The 21,070-nt window shown below is 43.9% G+C and overlaps 1 protein-coding gene across 1 annotated transcript in view; it reads left to right on the forward strand.

Moving 5' to 3' along the window:
- Positions 1-1,534: 1,534 nt before the first annotated feature.
- PRELID2 (PRELI domain containing 2) overlaps positions 1,535-21,070 on the forward strand; it is a 71,586-nt gene continuing 52,050 nt past the window's right edge. Inside the window, exon 1 of the mRNA XM_083181914.1 lies at positions 1,535-1,808. Coding sequence (XP_083038040.1) covers positions 1,734-1,808 — 75 coding nt within the window. The 5' untranslated portion in view covers positions 1,535-1,733. The remainder of the gene's footprint in view (positions 1,809-21,070) is intronic.

Consider the following 21,070-nt stretch of genomic DNA (forward strand, 5'->3'; position numbering starts at 1 on the left):
GTGGGTTTCAAGTGTAATATGTTTTGACCAACGCTGTTTAACCCTTGCAGGACACCAGCTACTTATTCAAAATGATGACATCTGTGACCCATGCCCACTTTACTGCCCTATTTCTGCCCAAATCCTTGTTGGTCAAAAGAAATGGCAAGTGGGTCATATGTATCTGACCCCCCTGTGTGGATTCCAAGTGTAAGATTTTTTGACCAACGCTGTTTAACCCTTGCAGAACACCAGCTACTTATTCAAAATGATGATTCTGGGACCCATGCCCACGTTAGTGCCCTATTTATGCCCAAATCCTTGTTGGTCAAAAGAAATGGCAAGTGGGTCATATGTAAGTGACCCCCCTGTGCGGGTTTCCAGTGTAATATTTGTTGACCAACGCTGTTTAACCCTTGCAGGACACCAGCTACTTATTCAAAATGATGATTCTGGGACCCATGCCCATTTTTGTGCCCATTTTCTGCCCAAATCATTGTTGGTCAAAAGAAATTGCAAGTGGGTCATATGTAGGCAACCTCCCTGTGTGGGTTTCAAGTGTAATATGTTTTGACCAACACTGTTTAACCCTTGCAGGACACCAGCTACTTATTCAAAATAATGACACCTGGGACCTATGCCCATTTTACTGCCCTATTACTGCCCAAATCCTTGTTGGTCAAAAGAAATGGCAAGTGGGTCATATGTAGGCAACCCCCCTGTGTGGGTTTCAAGTGTAATATGTTTTGACCAACACTGTTTAACCCTTGCAGGACACCAGCTACTTATTCAAAATAATGACACCTGGGACCCATGCCCATTTTACTGCCCTATTACTGCCCAAATCCTTGTTGGTCAAAAGAAATGGCAAGTGGGTCATATGTATCTGACCCCCCTGTGTGGATTCCAAGTGTAACATTTTTTGACCAACGCTGTTTAACCCTTGCAGGATACCAGCTACTTATTCAAAATGATGACATCTGGGACCTATGCCCACTTTACTGCCCTATTTCTGCCCAAATCCTTGTTGGTCAAAAGAAATGGCAAGTGGGTCATATGTAAGTGACCCCCCTGTGCGGGTTTCCAGTGTAATATTTTTTGACCAACGCTGTTTAACCCTTGCAGGACACCAGCTACTTATTCAAAATGATATCTGGGACCCATGCCCATTTTTGTGCCCATTTTCTGCCCAAATCATTGTTGGTCAAAAGAAATTGCAAGTGGGTTATATGTAGGCAACCCCCCTGTGTTGATTTCTGCAGTGAAATTTGTGGTCCATGATTCATTAACCCTTGTAAAGGTGATTTTTCTGAATAAGAAGCTGGAGCTCGAATAAGAAGCTGGCCGAATAAGAAGCTGGCCGAATAAGAAGCCAACTTCAGCCTCGTATGACAATGGGCTAAATCCTCCCCTCCCACATTGCACTTTAATAATATCTGTAATGTATGTGTAGGAGCTGCTGTGTGACAATGAGACTGTGTGAGTGGCCGGACACGGACAGTATTAATAAGGAAGCACGTTCCCCCAGGCAGCGAGTGTGTCACAGTCACACCCCCGGGCCGGCACACGCACGTCGCACAGTGACATGCCACAGAGATGGAATTATATACTTAGCATTAGCAGCGCTGACATATATGTCTTTAAGCAAATCCTGTCCGTAACTAATAAAGTTGTTGTAAAGGTTTTCAAGAAACATGGCGGCTCATGTCAGAGCCGGGTAACGGAGAGGTGCTGTGCTGGCGGGAGAAAAAAGAATGGGAGTCATGGTGGAGGTACAGAATGTGTATCACTATCCCTTCCAGCAGGTGGTCGCCAGTTACCTAACCAAGGTAAGATAAGGGGATACTACATACAGCGCTGCGCCGGCCTCGCCTCTGTAACCTCACACTCCTATTCAGCATAGGGTTAGGTACAGTAGTAGCTGCACACAGAGCGCGCTCCCGCTACGTAATATGCTATACGCGCTCCCGGGCAATGCCATATGTAATCTAGCATACGCGCTCCCGCTATGAAATATGTAGTACAATACCATGTGGGCTCCCGCTACGCTGTGTAATATACCACCTGCACTCTGCACTCCCTCTTTATGTAATATGCCGGAACCCCCCCCCCAAGCCACATGTGTTCCTTCTATGCAATACTGTATGTAATATACCATCTGTGCTCCCATTATGCAATATTTAATATACAGTACCATCCGCGTTCCCACTATGTAATATCCTGTTCGCACTCCCACTATGTAATCTACTAATATCCACGCTCCCTCTATGCAATATACTATCCATTCTCTTGCTATGTAATATACTATACACACTCCACAATGCAATATGTAACTTTATTGTCCACACTCCTGCTATGCAATATACTAACAACGCTCCCGCTATACAGTATATAATCTACCGTCTGCATTCCTGCTATGCAATGTGTAATATATCTGCGATCCCGCTATTCCTATTATATACTGTATGCTTTCCAGCTTGTCAATATGTTTGGGATATGATCATTGGATCACCAGCAAGTAGGTTGACCGGGTGATTAGGTCGACATGCATACCTCCCAACAGTCCCGATTTTATCGGGACAGTCCCGATTGTCAGGGCCTGTCCCGCTGTCCCACCCGCGGGCGGGCTGTTGGGAGTCCCCCCTGTCAGCTGCTAAGCAGCGGGGAATAAACGCTGTGCGCATGCGCACAGCGTCTATTCCCGCAGCCAGGGGGCTGGGGGCATGGCTAGAGGCTCACAGAGCCTCTGGGTCATGCCCCCATAGCGGCAAAATGGGGGCGTGGCCTCGTGGGGAGCCGCGAGTATAGGCCATGCCCCCAAATTAGACCACGCCCCCGAAAATTTCGACGCGCCTTCGGCGCGCAGCAGCAGCTTCCCGGCTGCTGAGCTACTAAAGTTGAGAGGTATGGACATGGGTTTTTTTAAGCCGATATGTGCCAACAGGCAGTATTTCATGCCCTAACATTCACTGGGGCGTACTGGGAAAATGAAATAATGTGTGAAAGCATGATGAGCGTAGCGAGGGGATGCGGTGGTATGTTTCAGTGTCCATGTTGACTGTTGACATTTGGTTTTAAACCTTTTCACCCTATCAACCTAATGCTTGTCGACCTACTTGCTGGTGATCCAATGATCCATACTCATATGTTCATATGCTGTCTGCTCTCCTGCTATACAATAAGTAATATAGGTACTGCTTTCCTAGCATGGCGCCCACGATCTAGATTGTATGTGTGGGGCTGATATCTCAAGCATCTTATGTGTTTGTGCGGCATAAGATGCATGCGATGATGCAATCGACGAGATTTTTACATTGGAATAAATGTAAAACGGCCCCAAAACCCCAATTTTAATTGCTAACCCCCCTCATGGGTGAAATGGCCCCCATTGTTAACGCCACCCCACTATTGACGCCAACCCGAAGCGTGGCGTGCGCAGCGGTACGCGTCCTCCGACCTTTTCATACCCCCACTATCCACGTCGGCGTGGAGTTGATTTTATATAGTGTGGCGAGCCACCGAGCCCGAAGCGTGGTGAGCGGACGCGGAATACATGTAAAGTAATCCGCGTCCCCTCGCGGGGCTCGGTGGCTCGCTGCGCTCGCCACACTATATAAAATCAACTCCACGCCGACGTGGATAGTGGGGGTATGAAAAGGTCGGAGGACGCGTACCGCCACCCCTCGCGGGCTCGCTGCGCTCGCCACGCTTCGGGTTGGCGTTGATAGTGCTGGTGGCGTTAACAATAGTTATTGGGGGCTCACGATTTTTTTATCTCATGGATCTCATGCATCTTATGGATGCATAAGATCCATGAGATTAAAAAATCGGGTCCATCGCGTTGATTGTATGCCTTAAGTACCTTAAACTTAAGGCATACAATCAATGAGACGGGCGCCGTGCTAGGAAAGCAGTACCGTAATATACACTAGTGTTCACTCTATGATTTTTTTGAGGGTAGGGTGCTTACCACCGAGCGGGGAAAGTTTTTCACCCTTCCAGCCCCCCAGAAAGGTGGGCAATCCTCCCGGATTCTATTACCACAATTTACCGTTTTACGGAGGAGGGGCGTGGTCATTTTAGGGGACGGGGCTTGATGTCGTCTACATGAAAATCCATGCAGTTCCTCTTCCCTGCCTGGGGTGTTGCTGTCTGCTGTGGTGTTTCTAGCACAGGTCTGGTTTGCATATCAGTGCTGATATACAGACCAAACTGTGCTAGAAGCACTACAGCAGACAGCGACACCCCAGGCAGGGAAGAAGAACGGCATGGGGTTTCAGAGATAGCGGGTGCTATAATGAACACTAAAAACCTATAGGTGAACCTGTACCATATGGATAAAATAATACCCCTTTTCCACTAGCAAAAATATTCTGTTTTTTTTTTTTTTTATCCTTTTATTAAGGATACAAACATAAGCTTCAAGATGTATGTGAGTAATTCAACAATAAGATCAAAAATCTGTCAAAGTAATCAGAGAAAACAGTGATAAATTAGGTTTATATAACATCAAAGAGTAATAGCGTCAAAATTGTGCAAAAGATAAAGAAAGGAGGAATAGTAAAGTGAGAGCAAGGAATAGATAATTTTATTTGGTACTTGTTTCCTAGCACGGCCACAATCGTATGGATCGTGTACCTTTAAGTTAAGGTACACGATCCATACGATGGACCCGATTTCCTTTGAAATCAGGTCCATTTGGCCGGCTAGGACAAAATATCGGGGGCATCGCGTCGGTCGGGACCGTTAACAATGGTCCCGACGCGACCGACGCGATGCCCCCGATTTCCCCATAGGCTTCAATGTTAAAAAATATTTTAACATTGAAATCGTGTCGGGAAAGGTAAAATATCGGGGGCATCGCGTCGGTCGGGCTTCAATGCTAAAATATTTTTTAACATTGAAATAGTGAGAAAATGTGAAATGGGCCAATATGACCCATTTCACATTATAGATGTCCCCATCGTCACCCCACGATAGACGCCAACCCGAAGCGTGGCGAGCGCAGCGAGCCCGCGAGGGGCGGCGGTGTGCGTCCTCCGACCTTTTCATTCCCCTACTATCCACGTCGGCGTGGAGTTGAGAATAGAATAGTGTGGCGAGTGCAGCGAGCCACCGAGCCCGAAGCGTGGCGAGCGGACGCGTATAACTTCACAGGTATACGCGTCCCCTCGCGGGGCTCGCTGTGCTCGCCACGCTTCGGGCTCGGTGGCTCGCTGCGCTCGCCACACTATTCTATTCTCAACTCCACGCCGACGTGGATAGTAGGGGAATGAAAAGGTCGGAGGACGCGCACCGCCGCCCCTCGCGGGCTCGCTGCGCTCGCCGCGCTTCGGGTTGGCGTCTATCGTGGGGTGGGGTGTACGCCGTTAAATTTGGGGGGGTTGGGAATATTTTACATTGAATCCAATGTAAAATCGGGTCCCAGGGACCCGATTTACATTTCATTAAAAAAAAAAATCGGGTCGAAGGTCGGTCGCGTCGATCGCATCGCATGCGACCAAATCGCATGCGATGCGATCGACCCGATTTTTCCGACACGACTACCCCGATGTAAATCGGTGTGGCCGTGCTAGGAAACAAGTACCTTTTATTTATGTAGCGCTTTCTCCAATAGGACTCAAGGCGCTTAACAGAATGAATGTATTAAAGTACAGAAACGCTTTTCATAAACAATAATTAATGGAATGAAGGAAATGCTTGAGTAAACAGGAAAGTCTTGAGTCTGTTTTTTGAAGCATTCAAGAGTGGGGGCCTCAAAAAAACCGTGCAGAGTGAGTACCATAAAGTCGGAGCTGCATGGCTAAAAGCTCGACCCCCCAGATGAATTACGGGAGATCCTAGGTATTGCTAAAAGTTCGTCGTCTACAGATCACAGTACACGGGTGGGACAGTATGGAATCAGAAGCTGCATATGGATAGTGGTAGATGTTCAATTAGTTTAACATTACCACTCAGGTGCATGAGAGGAAGGGGTTAATACTTAGTAAGTAAAGAAATACATTGTTTCCCCCAGCAAAATGAATGGTATTAGTAACCAATCTTGAACACTACATGATAATAGAATTCGGAGATATTGGTTACATATTACCTGTGCAGGTGTATGCTATGCCCCCAAGCCGTCATCAAGGCTTTTCTGTGTATTAGGGGACCCCAGCACTATATTTAGGTGCAGGGTGCGGCACCCCAAAAAACTAGCATAAGCTAGAAAGCCCAGAGCGGCACACCAGTTAAATACTATAGTGTTAATAAATATTAGTGATAGGAAGCCAAAGCTATATATAGAATGTGAGAGTGAGAAAAAAAATGAAATGTAATTAAAATATTGAAGAAAATAAAAGAATAGTGCTGATAGAATGTAAGGGTGTGCCACACACGGAGCGATCTATTCAGATCGCTTAGAAATAGGGCTTACATGGCCCCATGTGTATGCCCCATTAGGGTCTGTGCCCTCTAGTCATCAGACACTACAGCACTGCACTGCTGTCGGAAAAGAGAATTGGGCCCAATTGAGGGGGCTGTACATGAGCCTTCTTCCCTCTTAAAACACCCGTTTGCTGCAAACCATATTTGTAGCAATTAGTGCTTACGCTCCAAGCCTATTGACACATACCTAATGCTTGGTAAAGCCATACCCTTCCTGAGCATTCCTGTATGCAAAGTGTGTAAAATATCATGTTACTGTACTATAGTGTTTTTAAAATAATTTGGCTAGTTAGTACATGACTTCAAATGTAGGAGGTCCAAGCCACAACATATTCTTCTGCTTAAGCCCCATACACACTAGGCAATATTGTTATAATATCAGTCAGAAAGGGGCTTCTGAGCAATATTGTTCACAATATCCTCTAGTGCAGACACTCCATATCATTAACAATGCGTGCTTCCTTGCGTTATTTAGGATGTGATATCTACTGAACATGCTGGTCAAATTGGCAATAGAGCCTAACAACCTGCATGTTCGGTGGGTTTCGGGTACGTCACTAAACGGAATAGGCGGACGTTCAATATGTATTTACAGTATCGGCTGCGGTTAATGTGTATGGGTTTTACAAAGAGATGGAAGGGAATAAACCGTGGTGCTTCACCAGGTATAAGCTACTGCACATATGGTAACTATATTGGTCGCTGTCGTGTAATGTGTATGGGTTTTACATAGAGATGGAAGGGAATAAACAGTGGCACTTCACCAAGTATAAGCAAGCCCATTAAAGCACCAGGGTTGAAACCCAGAATTGTAAAATAGATAAAAGGTGTTTTAAGTACAGTATGACTCTAATCTAATAGTCCTAAATCAAGTAATAAAACCTTAATTTTGTAGATTCCAAGATCATACATCCTAGAGGTTTCATGAACATGACATGAAAGTAAAAAAATATATCCATCAGCCAGTGTATGGCGTTCAAACACATAAATAGCAATTACTAATACTTGTCCCCAGTAGTGGTGAGAGGGGGGTGTAAGTATGGGGTACTAATTAACTGGCCCTGGTCTGATGGAGGGGTACAGTGGGGCCTCCCTTTATATGGCAGCAGCAGCTCTTCTTAACCCACTGCTATGTGCTGGGCTGCCGAAAGGTCAGGGCGGTGCTTAGTATTATTTTTCTGTATTATAGTCTAACAGTGCATGGCCACACCTCCCATGATTTGGCCATGCCCCCTGAAAAGTACCTGGACCCGGCCAGACTCTCTACTGCCCTGCTTGCCCTAAAAAAGCAAACAAATCATGTTAACTAGAAGGCAGGAAAAAAATGTCAGCCTATTAGGTTCCCCTGTATGCACTTCTAAGCAGATTAATGTGCCAGCTGTAATTACCTATAATAGGCTTATAATAAACACATGAAAAACCGTACAAAATCAGATGTATAAAAGGCTGGCAACAAACATATAAAACAAAGCTGGAGGTCATATAAACATAATTATATACATAAAAATTAGCTTCAGTAATGAATACGCTTGCCTTGAGATCATTTTATTTTATTTTTTATTTATTTTTACTGTAGGCCTCGACATGCGTTGTACAATTGGTGGAGAAGCGGGATCAATAACTTTGAGGGTATGGGTCATATGGTTGACCACTGAAGGTCAACATGCATGAAGGTCGACACACCTGAAGGTCGACTTGGGGTTAGGTCATCAGGCTCAATAGGTTGACACATGCATTAGATCAAGGGTTTTCACTTCTTTTTATCCTGAATGTCGACATGGACACTAAAAAAGTACACCGCATTCCCTTGCATGGCTTGCTGCCCTCTCCATGCTTCATGCTATTTTATTCTCCCACCACACCCTAGCAGGGCTGGGCAACACCGGCCCTCCAGATGTTGATGAACTACACATCCCAGCATGCCTTGCATCCGTTTCAGCATGGTCACATTGCAAAACAAACGAATGCAAAGCATCCTGGGATGTGTAGTTCATTAACATCTGCAGGGCCGGTGTTGCCCAGCCTGCCCTAGTGGATGGTAGGTCATGAAATACCGCCTGTCGGCTCAAAAACAAGTGAAAAACTACATGTCGACCTTACCCATGTCGACCTAATGCATGTGTTGATATAACCCCATGTTGACTTTCATGTGTGTTGACCTTGATGCATGTTGACCTTTAGTAGTCGACCCAATGCATGTCAACATTTCTATTGTCGAACTAATGATCGTATACCAACTTAGAACCCTTGACTGCAGTTTGCTCCAGGCCATGGAGAGTCCAAAGTAGCCACATAAGTATCGGTCTTTTGACTGTTGATCTCTGGTAAAATTTACCACCATGCTTTCGTTTTGGATCCATTATTGAAGCTAGATTTTTATAAATCTATATTAGTCTCTTTATACCTTTCTTTTTGGCCTATATTGTTGCCAGTATTTTATGCCTCTTTTTTATTGTGTTTATATGTCATCCATTAAGTGAATACATGTTTATATCTTGATCCTATATGCATTCTTCTGCGGCCTTACCCAGTCCATTATCCAGGTTATATAAGAAATTCTTCTAGCAGAAGGAGAAGATCCAGTCTAAAAATAAAGTGTAAACAAGGAAAAATTACTGCCAAGCATAGCAGTATAAACCTATCATAAATTATTTCAGATTTCATAAACCTGCCTAATAATTTATTTAGTAAGGGTATCTTAGTGCATTGGACAGTGGGGATATATATATTTGTTTTTCCCTTTAGAAAGGTTATAACATTCATTATAAAAACAGTGCCTGATGTTTTCAGTGATAAATAAATATTTTTAGCTTTTGAAAAATAACAGGCAAACATAGACTGTGCTCGGGAAGCACTAATTATCTACTGTATAGCCAGATGACTTCTGGTGGATGGATGGGGGCGGTCATGTGACGAAGTTTTAGCAGATATCTATAGGTACAGTGCCTTGCTACGCCCAAAGAAAAAAAAACACATGTATTTAAGACAAATGGGAAATTATATTTCTTTTATTAATTCATCTTAAGGCCAGCGGATAGACAATGTTTTTTTATTTGGAGTAAAAACGTATACGTTTTTCGGTGTGCCAACTTGGGAGCAAGCCACATACAACTGGCCGTGTGAAAAACATGAATTTTCCAAATTTAAGTCAGCAATAGTCAACGATTGGCCTTGTGCTTTGTTGATGGTAATAGCAAAGGCAAGATGCAAAGGGAACTGGAGCCGCTTGACTTTGAATGGTAAATCATTGGAAATCATCGGTATGCGTGGAATCAGTACGTCTTTGCCTTTGCATTTTCCACCGATGATTGTTGCCTCGATTAAATTTGGTGACAATTTTTTGATGGTCAATCTGGTTCCATTGCACAACTCTTTGAAAATTGCCAAAAAACAAACAAAAAAAATTCTGTTGATCCAATCGCTACCAAACTGCACAGGATCACCCGCTGGGCTAATCTTAACATTGCCTGATAATTTAATCTAAATCGGTCACACCGTTTTGGAGTCCATAAGGAATATACATACATACGTTGATTATTATTATTTTTTTTATATATATTTATTGGTACAGTGTTTTACTCTTCCTCTTTGAAGCATCTTGAGGAGCTGGAAACTTCAGATACAAGGCTAGGCTCTGCGTAATGCATGCTTGCCTACCTGACCCTATCCTTCAGGGAGAAAATGCTCAGTTCCTGGACTTCCCTGGTAATGTATGATTGCCATCACCTGTGGTGAAACACTTTTATTATCAATTACCTAGCTCCCCACAGGTGATGGCAATCATACATTACCAGGGAAGTCCAGGAACAGAGCATTTTATCCCTGATGGAGAGGGTAGGGTAGGCAACCCTGAGTAATGTCATTGTGTGGATGAATGTGCAGATGCCACAGAAATGTCCCAAAAAATCAGTCCAACATTTTAAGTGAAGAGGGCAGTGGCAGTTCTTACCGTTATGTAGGAGGGGCCAGCCGTCGCGCTCCCCAGTCCCCTGCACGGGGCCAGCGCATGCGTAGTAACTTCATACATACTGCGCATGCATACTGGCCCAAGCCTCCGTGGGCTGCCTTTGCAGCAGCCCCCGAGGCTTTATCGGGTTCCTGTGTCTGGCGCATGCGCAGTATGGTCCACGGTACTGCGCAAGCGCAGAACTTGTTTTGGGTCTGCCACGCATTGGCGCAGAGAGAGGCATCCCAGAGGGAGGGAAAACCTCCCAATGGGACTGTCCTGAGTGACTGGCACGTCAGGCTTCCAATAGGAAGTCCCTGCCAGTCACAGTGATGCCAGTGCAGTCTCATAGACTGAATATGGCTTCACTTTAGGCAGAGACCGTGGCAGATTTGACTTCCAACTGTGTCCATTTCGACTGTGTCAACATTCGGGTAAAAAAAACAGTGAAAAAACCCATGTCAACCTAGATACCTGTCGACCTTGCTGCCTTTCAATCCAATGATGTCGACCTAAGTCGGGCCGACCATAGGATCCACACCCGTGGATTCGCAAAAAAAATCCTTCCATGCCCACTACATACTGTACAGCCTGAGCATTCTGCCCTTATGCCCATTGCATACATCTTGTGTTCAGCCTTATGCTTAATATATAGTTACACTTGTTTTCATACCATACTGTGTGTTCTATATAACTGATACCAGTGGTCCAAGTGAGATTTTAGAAGTGGGGGTATGGAAGGGAACTGGATTATCCCTCTTTTTGCAAATGTATCCATTCAGTGCTGATTTACATGATCATGATGTTTGGCTAGGTGGCAGTGCCTGATTAACCAATATGCTGATTTGGCTGCATCAATTAACCTAGACTGGGAGGGATGCACCTTGCAGTTATTAGTTAATTGCCATGCTTGTCATATATCTATCAACCGTTCAGATGTTCTGTGGGAAAGGTATGCGCCTTCCTACACCGCATAATTTGCTGAGCGAGTAGCACCTGCCCTGCCTTCATTACATGTGCAGTATGACTGGTGAGTCCCTGAGCATCCGTACACAGGTGTTCAGCAGCTTAACAAGGGGAGCAACATGTGTAGTAGCCTAGGGCACCTGGAACCATTACTCAGGCCCTTCTAGGTGGTGACTTAAATTAGACCGGTATCTCAGTATGAGGTATCTGGGACGTAGCGCCTGCTGTAGCTTTGGGATGCCAGACATGGAGTCATACAGTATTTTAAAATTTGAGGTCAACTGTGAGTTTAGTCAGTAATAAAGGGTTTGAAAATAAGTAATGATAATCTTGCTCACTAATGATTATTTTACTAATGAGTCCAGCAGTAACTACCTCTCTATTTTATCATGTTGGGTCAAGAATGCTAATTGCTGCAATACAGTTCTGTTCATGAAAACTAGGCCACTCTATATCTGTAAGGCATTGCTCTTTGTTTCTGTCAGAAAGCATAATTTATGAAGCCCTTCAGTTACACACTGTAGATACAGAACAGAAGCCTAACATCAGGCAGGCTTACTCTTACATAGCCCTTATTTGGGGAACTTGCCTTTCATTGGAACTTCTTGGTGAGGTATGTCTATGTATGAACTATTATTTGTTGCAAAGTTATATTTCTTATTCCTAGTAATACGTCGGTGTCGTCAAACTGTGTAATCTTTCAGTTTTGGATCTTTGTGAATACAAGTCGGGCACTTCAGGGCCCCTAATAATGAACAGGCAGGTTACTTAAATAAACATGTGGAAGCTAGTGTATCTACACCATGCATAGTCATCTTACCATATGGGCTCACTGGGCAGGACAAGTCTAGTGGCCTTCATGCAGGGGCGGGTTTGTGCCTCAAGAGCTTCTTGGGAGGCAGACAGAGAATGCTCTAAGGGCCTGATTCAAATGTGATCGCTAGTCTGTTGCATAACGAAAACGTTAACGTCTTCCTCACCCGCCGAGCAGGATACGGTCACTAGGTCTCCAGTAACTAGGTCGACATGACTGGAGGTAGACCTGACTGAAGTTTGACATGGGTTAGGTCGACAGATCATTATGTCGACATGGGGAAGGTTGACAGTCAAAAGGTCGGGTTTTTCACTTTTTTAAAAATTGTATTCTTTGAGCAGACATGTGCCGACAGGCGGTATTTAATGGCAAACATCCACTAGGGCGTGTTGAGAGAATAAAATAGTGTCCTGAGCGTAGCAAGGCACCGTGCACGAAGCATGGCGAGCACAGCGGTGCTACGTTTCAGTGTCCATGTCGACTGTGTTGTGAAAAAAAGTGAACCCCATGTCGGCCTAATGACATGTCAACCTTGCCCATGTTGACCTTCATGCTTGTAGACCTATCTACTGTCTATACATTTGTATGCGAGTTGATGTGTACACTTGCATATCCACTTGTATGCGGCAATCTTTGGATGGTCGCTCACCATCAAATGACTTTTTTCCCTCCGTTTTTAATGAAAAGTCGGACTTCCTTTTAATTTCAGCACTGTCCTCCGAATTCAGGGCATTCGCTGACGTTATATGACACCAGCCGCCCGCCCCCAAGCAGGCATCAATACACCTAAGTCTGCAGCGGTACGCCAAATGGTCAGGACGCGCAAACCCTGACCATCGGGCCCTAAATTTGAATTACAATCAGTACAGCCAGGCAGAGTTCGCTACCTGCCTCCAGATAGTGAATTGCAGTTACAGAAGCATGCTGATTGCTGGAGCTATCCATTAATCAGAGTGCTGAAAGTAATTTTTTGTATGGAAGCAGGTGGAGAGACAGGCAGAGTGCAATGCTTTACCCAGAGCCTACAAAGCTGCTAAGATGGTCCTAGCCACATATTTAACGGATCCCCATATGGTCAAGAATAGGCCCCCTAGAGAGAGAGAACCTTGTTTGTGTTCTACGCTATTACAGAGCAGACCATTATCTCTCAATGGAGATATGAAATAATTGTGAAAAATGTATGTACCCTGAGGTTTTTGACTATACTGTACAGCTTTCCCTGTAGCTACTACTTTGACTGAGAATGCACAATGGGGGGCTATTCTGATTCACTCGGAAAGGCACAATCACTCTCTCATGGGCAAAACCATGTGCACGGGCAGATGAAACGTGCACAGAGTTAGATTTGGGGGGGGGGGGGGGGGGGGGTGTTCTTCAAACTGTTATCTATTTTGCAGTGTAAAAAACATGGTTTTGTCCATTAGGGAATGATTGTGCCTTTCCGAGTGAATCAGAATAATCCCCGATGTTCTAATTATAACTAGAGACAGGATTATATGCAACATAAAAAGCTTGAAATATGCATGCAAATATGTATGAAAAGTGTTAAAATATGCTACATTCAATAATAAAAAAGTAATTTTTAACTTATTTATTTAAAAATCAGCATATAATTAGTTGCAAAAAAAACTCAAAAATAGGCCCACAGCATCTGCAGATGTCTAGTGCTGTACACAGGATTTTTTTCCTTCCTGGCTGCTACAGCAGACTGCAGCGTCCAAAGCTGCTCTTACATCAACTACACGGACCCTCATCTCCAGCGCCGATGGTTCAAATGTCAGTATAGCATGTGAGGGCGGTGCAGTTGAAGGCTTCCACCCTGCGCCGCATACTCACTGTGACACAGTATTTCCTCCGCGCCGCGTGATGTCACAAAACCTTCCGTCCGCCTCCTCTGTTGTAGAAGTCTGTCTCTTGGTGTAAACAGTGCAGAGGAACTCCTCATTGTCCGATCACTTGTAAAAATTACCACATGCTGTGCATATTGGATTTTTATAAGTAGTTATTGTGGCAATAAAGCCAAATAGAAAATGAAGATGCATTTTTCATTAAGAGAAATGAATGAGCATTTCATATATATTAATTCCATGTATACCTGTGCAGTCTGTACAGCCTACAAAGGAGGATCTGTTTGTATTGCAGTAAAGGCATTTGGAGTCATTCGGCTATCACTATACAGATAATGCATTCCAAAATATGCTGTTCCACTTGCTAGCTACCATTTTTCCATTATTTATAAAGATTTTTCCATTATGAGAAATCCGCTATGTGACACACAATTTAACTGTTTGTAATATTTTGCCTGTGGCCACTAACAGCTTTCTGAACTGTCCTGCTATCTTCGTTGCCACATTTCTGAGTGTTCAGGGTGATTTTCTAATGCTTAAATATACGTGACTTAGGTTGCACACTTCAGAATTCTCATGCAACCTCTATGACTTGCTGTATGTTTCTAATTAAATGACAAATAATCATGACCACAATTAAAACGTTCTTTGAACTGTGCATACTGTTAACCGGCATGCATTGCGCATGTAACCCACAGCCAACTGAATTGGCTACTCTGTGTGCATAATCTCCCCCATCCTGTCACGTACATACTCAGGAGCACCCTCGTTGGAAAGACAGCCTCCAATTTCAAACAGGCATTGTTACGTTTGAAATGTGCGGTTTCAGAAATGTGTTGGAAAAGTGCAGGACATTCCTGGGTGACTGTGAGGTTACAGAGACATCCAGAACTCCAGCAGATCCCAGTAAGTGTTTTAAGCCTAACCCTAACTGTCCCAAAGCCTAAAGGTGGCCATACACTACTGTGATGTATCACAGCAGTGAATGGCCATCCGACCCTATCGCATGTAGTCCTTTCACATGTGGTGTATCGCATGCGACCACGTCCCCTGCCGCCAGGATGGGGTCCTGAGTTGTAGGTCGGACGTGCAGCAGGTCTGACCTCTCCAGCTCAGGTCCAATGCGCAGAGGCCTGCGCATCAGACCTGAGGGAGGAATCAATCTCTTAGCCTGGTCCTTTGGGATTGGCCCAAATTGGACTAATGTACATTATGGGCACCATAACCCTTATTGTCCTCCCTCCTGCAGCTTAAGCCTAACCTACCCCCTCCCTCTGGGGGGGTGCCGGACAGGGTCCCGACAGTCGGGATCCCGACAGTCATTTACCCGTTGTCGGAATCTCGACTGTTAAAACACTGACAGATTGGTTCCCGACGGTCATGGAGGGGTTAGGTAGGGGGCCACCGAGAATAGAATAGGTAGCGGAAAGGGGCTTTGATGCGCTCGCCATGCTGTCCAAGTCTGGACAATCGGATCCCGATGTCAGGCTAATGACTGTTGGGATCCCGACTGTCGGAACCCTGTACCACAACCCCCTCTGGGACCTGAACCTAACCCCAGAACTTACCATCGGAATGTAGCTGACTGCATTCTGACTGTTGGGATTCTGACCACATCACCCTAAAATGGGTTCATGCGAACAAGGCCAAAGAAAGTAACAAGTCTCGTTTATAGTACATTAGTTTTGTTGGAGTTAACCTTTAACCAGTTACTCTTTTAAATGTAATATTGGCATTGTTATCCTGCATCAAAGGTTGAAGCGCCATTCGATCTAGGCCTCATGTGTAACATCACAGTGCTGAACTAAATACTGGGCAAAATTTATTTACAGTATAACTAAATCGTAGTACGATGACAAATGCGCTTATAAGAATAAACTGATAGTTTAATAGTTGATTAAATAAATGATCTTTTACTGTGCTGCTCAGTTTTCTGACTTGCCTGAAGTGAGAGAAAACGTCTGTCTTGCAGTGAAAGAACCTAGTCAATAATAATAACCCTTACTACCTAATGTGAATTCATCAACACTGTACTGGTATATTACATCTGATATAACCTTGCAATATAGGTGTGTGCAGTTATCTGGGCATGGCTAAGGAAATAACAGAAGGTCAGCTAAAACCTAGTCTATTACACCACAGTTCTAGTCTCTTAAATGGAAATGCATTTTGGCCCTAATTCACATTGCGCATACACATGCAAATAAAAATTTACAGTCAGAACCATGGCATTTTCTGGGTATGTTTGAGAAGGGTGTGGTATATATCACCGACAGTCGGGATTCCGACAGTCATTACTCAGACGTTGGAATCCCGACTGCACAGCGTGGGGAGCGCAATGAAGCCTCTTGTGGGCTCGCCACGCTGCGGGCACGGTGGCGAGCTGCGCTCGCTACCTATTTGATTCTACCTCTATGGGGATCGTGGACCCCCCCTAAGGAGCAGTCGGAGTTATGACTGTCGGAGTCCCGACTGTCGGGGAGCCGTCCGGCACCCGTTTGAGAAAACACTGGTGTGTCCAGGAGTTTTTTGGGTAGATCTCTGAAATCCGTGATGACCATTTCCATCCTGTTTCTCTATAGCAAATTATTGGAAGCTTTAGCAGATAGAAAAAAACTCTTCTATGTTTTGGTTTTTGAGAATGGATTTGCGAATACATCGCTTTTTGCAATGGGGGTTTATTCTTTCCTTCTTGGCAGTGTACTTAAAAATAAAAAGGGGGGGGGATTAGATATATATATTTTTTCAGTGATTTTGTCTCATACCCAGTTACTATGCAGAGGTCTACCTAGCATTTTCCTGGAGAGGGAAATAGTGACATTTTGTATCAAATGAATGCGTATTTAGGGCACATCAAATTTGCGATGCATGCGATTAATGCCCATTAATGTAAATGTTAGCAGATTGTTCTGTAAATACAAATATCTGCACTGTAGCGTTAGCGCCATGAAATATCATTAAGGCTTTTAATATTTACCAGGTATTCCCTGAACGTGTTGATATAAGTTTTTACCTTAAAGTGATATCGTTCACAATCTGGACTTGCAGTCGAGACGTGCCAAGGACATTTTCTATCTAGTAATTTGGAAGTGACTGTTACTTGTGTTATTTTGCATTGAAATGTCCCCTTGGTGTGTCTTTTGCATTTATTTAGTGTGACAATGCTGGCAGCGTTTGAAAGCATCTATATTAAAACATTCTCGCCATGAGTGAATATCTCCTCAATTGGTGCTTGAGAGCGTATGCCGTGTAACAGTACATAAAAGATGAGAGGTTCACCTTGAAGGCTGGGCCATAAATCCAGCTCACTGGGGTCTCGCAAGGTCTATAACAATGGACAAGAAGCTTCCTCTGGAATCTTAAGCAAGGCAGTTTTAAACCGTATCTTTTTTTGCACTCCAGATGTAAAATATTCCCGTCATTTGGGATACAAGTAACATAACATTGACAATAATGGTTGAAATCTGTCTGAAAGCAAACTAGTTGTTTTGAGATCATTGTGGTAAGAAACTGTAAACGGCGCTCCGTGATCAAAATGCTAAAGCGATTTAAATACATGTGTGCAGACATTTATTTCAATGGTTGGTGTCGAGCAAGAATATGTATTCCTAGCACAGCTGATCGTTGTATAAATAAAAATAAGAGTGCTATAACAAAGCTTACCCATATAAACACTTGTTTTAATTGGAAAAATTAGCTTTGGACATTAGTGTACCGCGTCCCCTGGCATGGCTCACTGCACTCACCATTCTTTGGGTGCGGTGCCACTCTGCGCTCAGCGCAGTATTCTATTCTCCCTCTATGCCCATTTGAATTGTGAATTAAGAGACGGTTTAATAAAAAATTATTACAAACTTGTGTCGGCCTTTGACATGTCAACCTATTGTCAATGTCGATCTAGACCATGCAGACCTTTTCGTTTATCGACCTATTGTCTGTTGACTTAGACACTGTCAACCTATTGACCAGATACAGATGGGGCCATTCTCTCCTTTACCGCCAGCTTGCCAGATTTCAGAATCTGGTGGTGGAGGGTGGGCCGGCTAATGTGGACGCGTGAGCATCTCACACGTTCGCGCATCCTATATTTAATTTTTTTTGTGTTGCCCTAGAGTTATCAGTTTGTGCTTACCAACCTGCAGGGTGGTTTTGCATAGGGTAGGATATCCCATTGTGATCTATACAAGTAACCAGTTTCTTCATTAAAAGTACAGGATGATACAAATTATTACCCTGAAAATGCATTCTCTCCATACAGATAGCAAATCTGTAAGTATTTACTGCCCCCCCCCCCCCCCCCTCCCCTCCATCTCCCCAACAAAAAATGATTTGATCGACAGATTAAGGAGGTCAAGAACTGTGGAGATTGCGGTCTTCATGCCCTTTTGTACAATGCTTCCAATGTCTGTGTCAGAAATCAACAGAGCTGTTTGCAGCCCCTTCTGACTGTTTGAGCCCTCACAAGCCTCAACCATCACCATTCTCACAATGCTCACAGTTTGCAGGAAAGGATGGACGTATATTATTAACCTATTTTTTTTCTTCACATTGAATTGTCCTATTATTCATGGTCTATCTTATGACAAAACCATGCATCCTTGTATATCGCTGCCCATTTTGTAAACGAGTGAAGGTTATGTTTCTGTAAAATAACTGGAATGAAAGTTTCAGTTCAACCATAATAGGTTTTTAATTTGCTGGGCTTGGCGTGATCCAATTTCTGCATGTCTGTGGGACTTGGATTGCATAATGACCAGCATTGACGGTGAGAGTAGATACTGAGGTCCAAGGAATAATGATTGATAAATGCAATTCTATGGCTCTCCAAAGACTGAAATAACCATGAGAGTAAATGTCTTTGCTAATAAGTATCCATAGCTTTTTGTATGTACTTTAGGTCTGTGGCTGTTGGGCACACACAATAACACATTTCAATGATGCTGGTGTAAAATAACTACAAAATCATTGGACTGCGTGCACCTGTAATTGCGGTAGATAAGGAAACCCTTTATATTCGGGGTTGCAAGGTACTTTGTATCATGTTTTTACTGACATTACAAAAGGTGTTCTAATGAGTGCATATATATCAAAAAGATATTCAGCATAGTGGTCCCTGTAATAATAAAAACATCAGGGTCTTAATTGAGATAAAAATACTGTGCTGAAAAGAGACAAATAACAAAATGTTACCATGCCTGACGTACAACAGGCAGCAGATGGCTGGGAGGTGGCAGCACTATATTGTCTTAGTTGCTGTTGGCTTGCAGGGAGGTTATTTGTCTTGAGTTTTGGCTGCTATAAGCTGTTGGCGTTGTGTTTTGTGTGTTCTGTCATTAGAGAGAAGTGACTCTGAGTAGCTACTGAGTGGAGGGAGGTAACAAAGACCTGTTGCTAACATATCGTTTTAACAAAAAAATCCAATTAAATTCCTAGATGGATAACACTGAGCACATTCTGACCTCCGTTGTCGTGTACAGCTCAGCATTGTGGGAGGTAAATGAAATGAGTGTTAATCCCAATCCATTCAAAAGCCCTTTATTTTTGCAGACTGGGATTGGTCAGCGCTCCGTACCGGGGAACTAGAATAACTCTTATATACCTTACTAGCAGAAGTACATTTTAAAGTCTACAATTTTTTTTTAAAATAAAATAATTAATCTGCATAGAGTTAAATTAAATAGAAGTAATAATAAAAAAAATGGTTGTTTTTGCCTCACATTGGGGTATATTCAATTCATGTCGAAACTACCGTCTTGCCAAAAAGACAGCAGTATTCAACATGAATAGATTGGAAGGAGTTCCGATCTATTCAATGCTAGCTGTTTTTTTTTTTTTTTTTCAGGCAGGTCGGAACCAGGTGGATTGACGGAATAGCATCTAATCCACCTGCTTTTGACGGAAAGCTTTTGGCCATATTTCCAGCAATCTTAATCCGACATGAAAAGATGTCGGATTAAGGCAGGGGGGGGGGCGCGGCGCTTGCATGGCGCCAACCTCCTGTCCGCCACTGCATACCCGTACCCTCCCACCGCCTCCTGTACTCACCCACCGCACCAGGTGAGAGCAGCTCACCCGGGCCCCGTCCTGGCTCCCGCTGCCTCCCGGAAAATCGTGCCGCCTCCCGCCGCTGCGCTCACCTGGTCCCCTTGCCCGTCGAGTGAGCATCAATCAGCGGCCAAAACCGACATCTGGATTTGGTCGCTGCTTTGAATAATGGATGCCGGATCCGTTCCATCAAAAGAATTTCAGAATGGATCCGGCATCAATTGAATATATACCATAGAGTAAGGCTAGAAAATATATGGTCCCATGAATGGTATTACTGTGGGTCCACAGTCAATAGGTTGAGCACTATTGGTCGACAGGCGATAGGTTGACGCATGAAAAATTTTGACGTGCTCTAGGTAGATGTTGAAATAAGTTTGTAAAAGCAAAAGGCTGAAATGCTACGATCCACACAAAATGGTCGACCTGATTTTTTTTTTTTTTTAAACTGATCAAAGTCCCAGTGGGCGTGGAGTTAATTATAATGGCATGGTGAGCAGACGCGGTACACTTATACGGGGTCCATGTCGGCAGAATAACAAATTTAAAAACTCATGTCTACCTTTTCCTGTGCAGCCCGTTTGATTGTGTCGACCTTTTGTAAATGTCGACCTAGACCATGTTGACCTTTTTCATGTGTCAACCTATTGACCAATAATAGTCAGCTTAATGGCTGTCAACATAATTACTGTTGACCTAATGATCCGCACCCCATGACTGAGATCATACAGAAGTTATTTTCTTGTTTGCTCCTTTGTAGTCCATGCAAGGTAATGAAGAAAGGGGTTTTTGGTGTGTGTCCAGTATTAGCAGCGGAAGTGCATTTTGCAGGCAGATACCTTCTTCAGTGTTTATATTCTGGGTGCAGAAAGCTTAGGTAACCACTATAATGCATGTGGCCTGATTCAGCTACAAAGTGCAGAATTAGCTTTTTGGCGATTTCCACACTTCTCCACATGTGTGAGCACTCCCATTCAGGAAAATGCAATCCCAGGTGATGTGCCAACGGGAGGCACTGATGCAGCGTTTTCCGGGAGCCAACTTGGC

This window comes from Crinia signifera, chromosome 4, assembly GCF_055691185.1.
Source record: "Crinia signifera chromosome 4, ASM5569118v1, whole genome shotgun sequence".
NCBI lineage: Eukaryota > Metazoa > Chordata > Amphibia > Anura > Myobatrachidae > Crinia > Crinia signifera.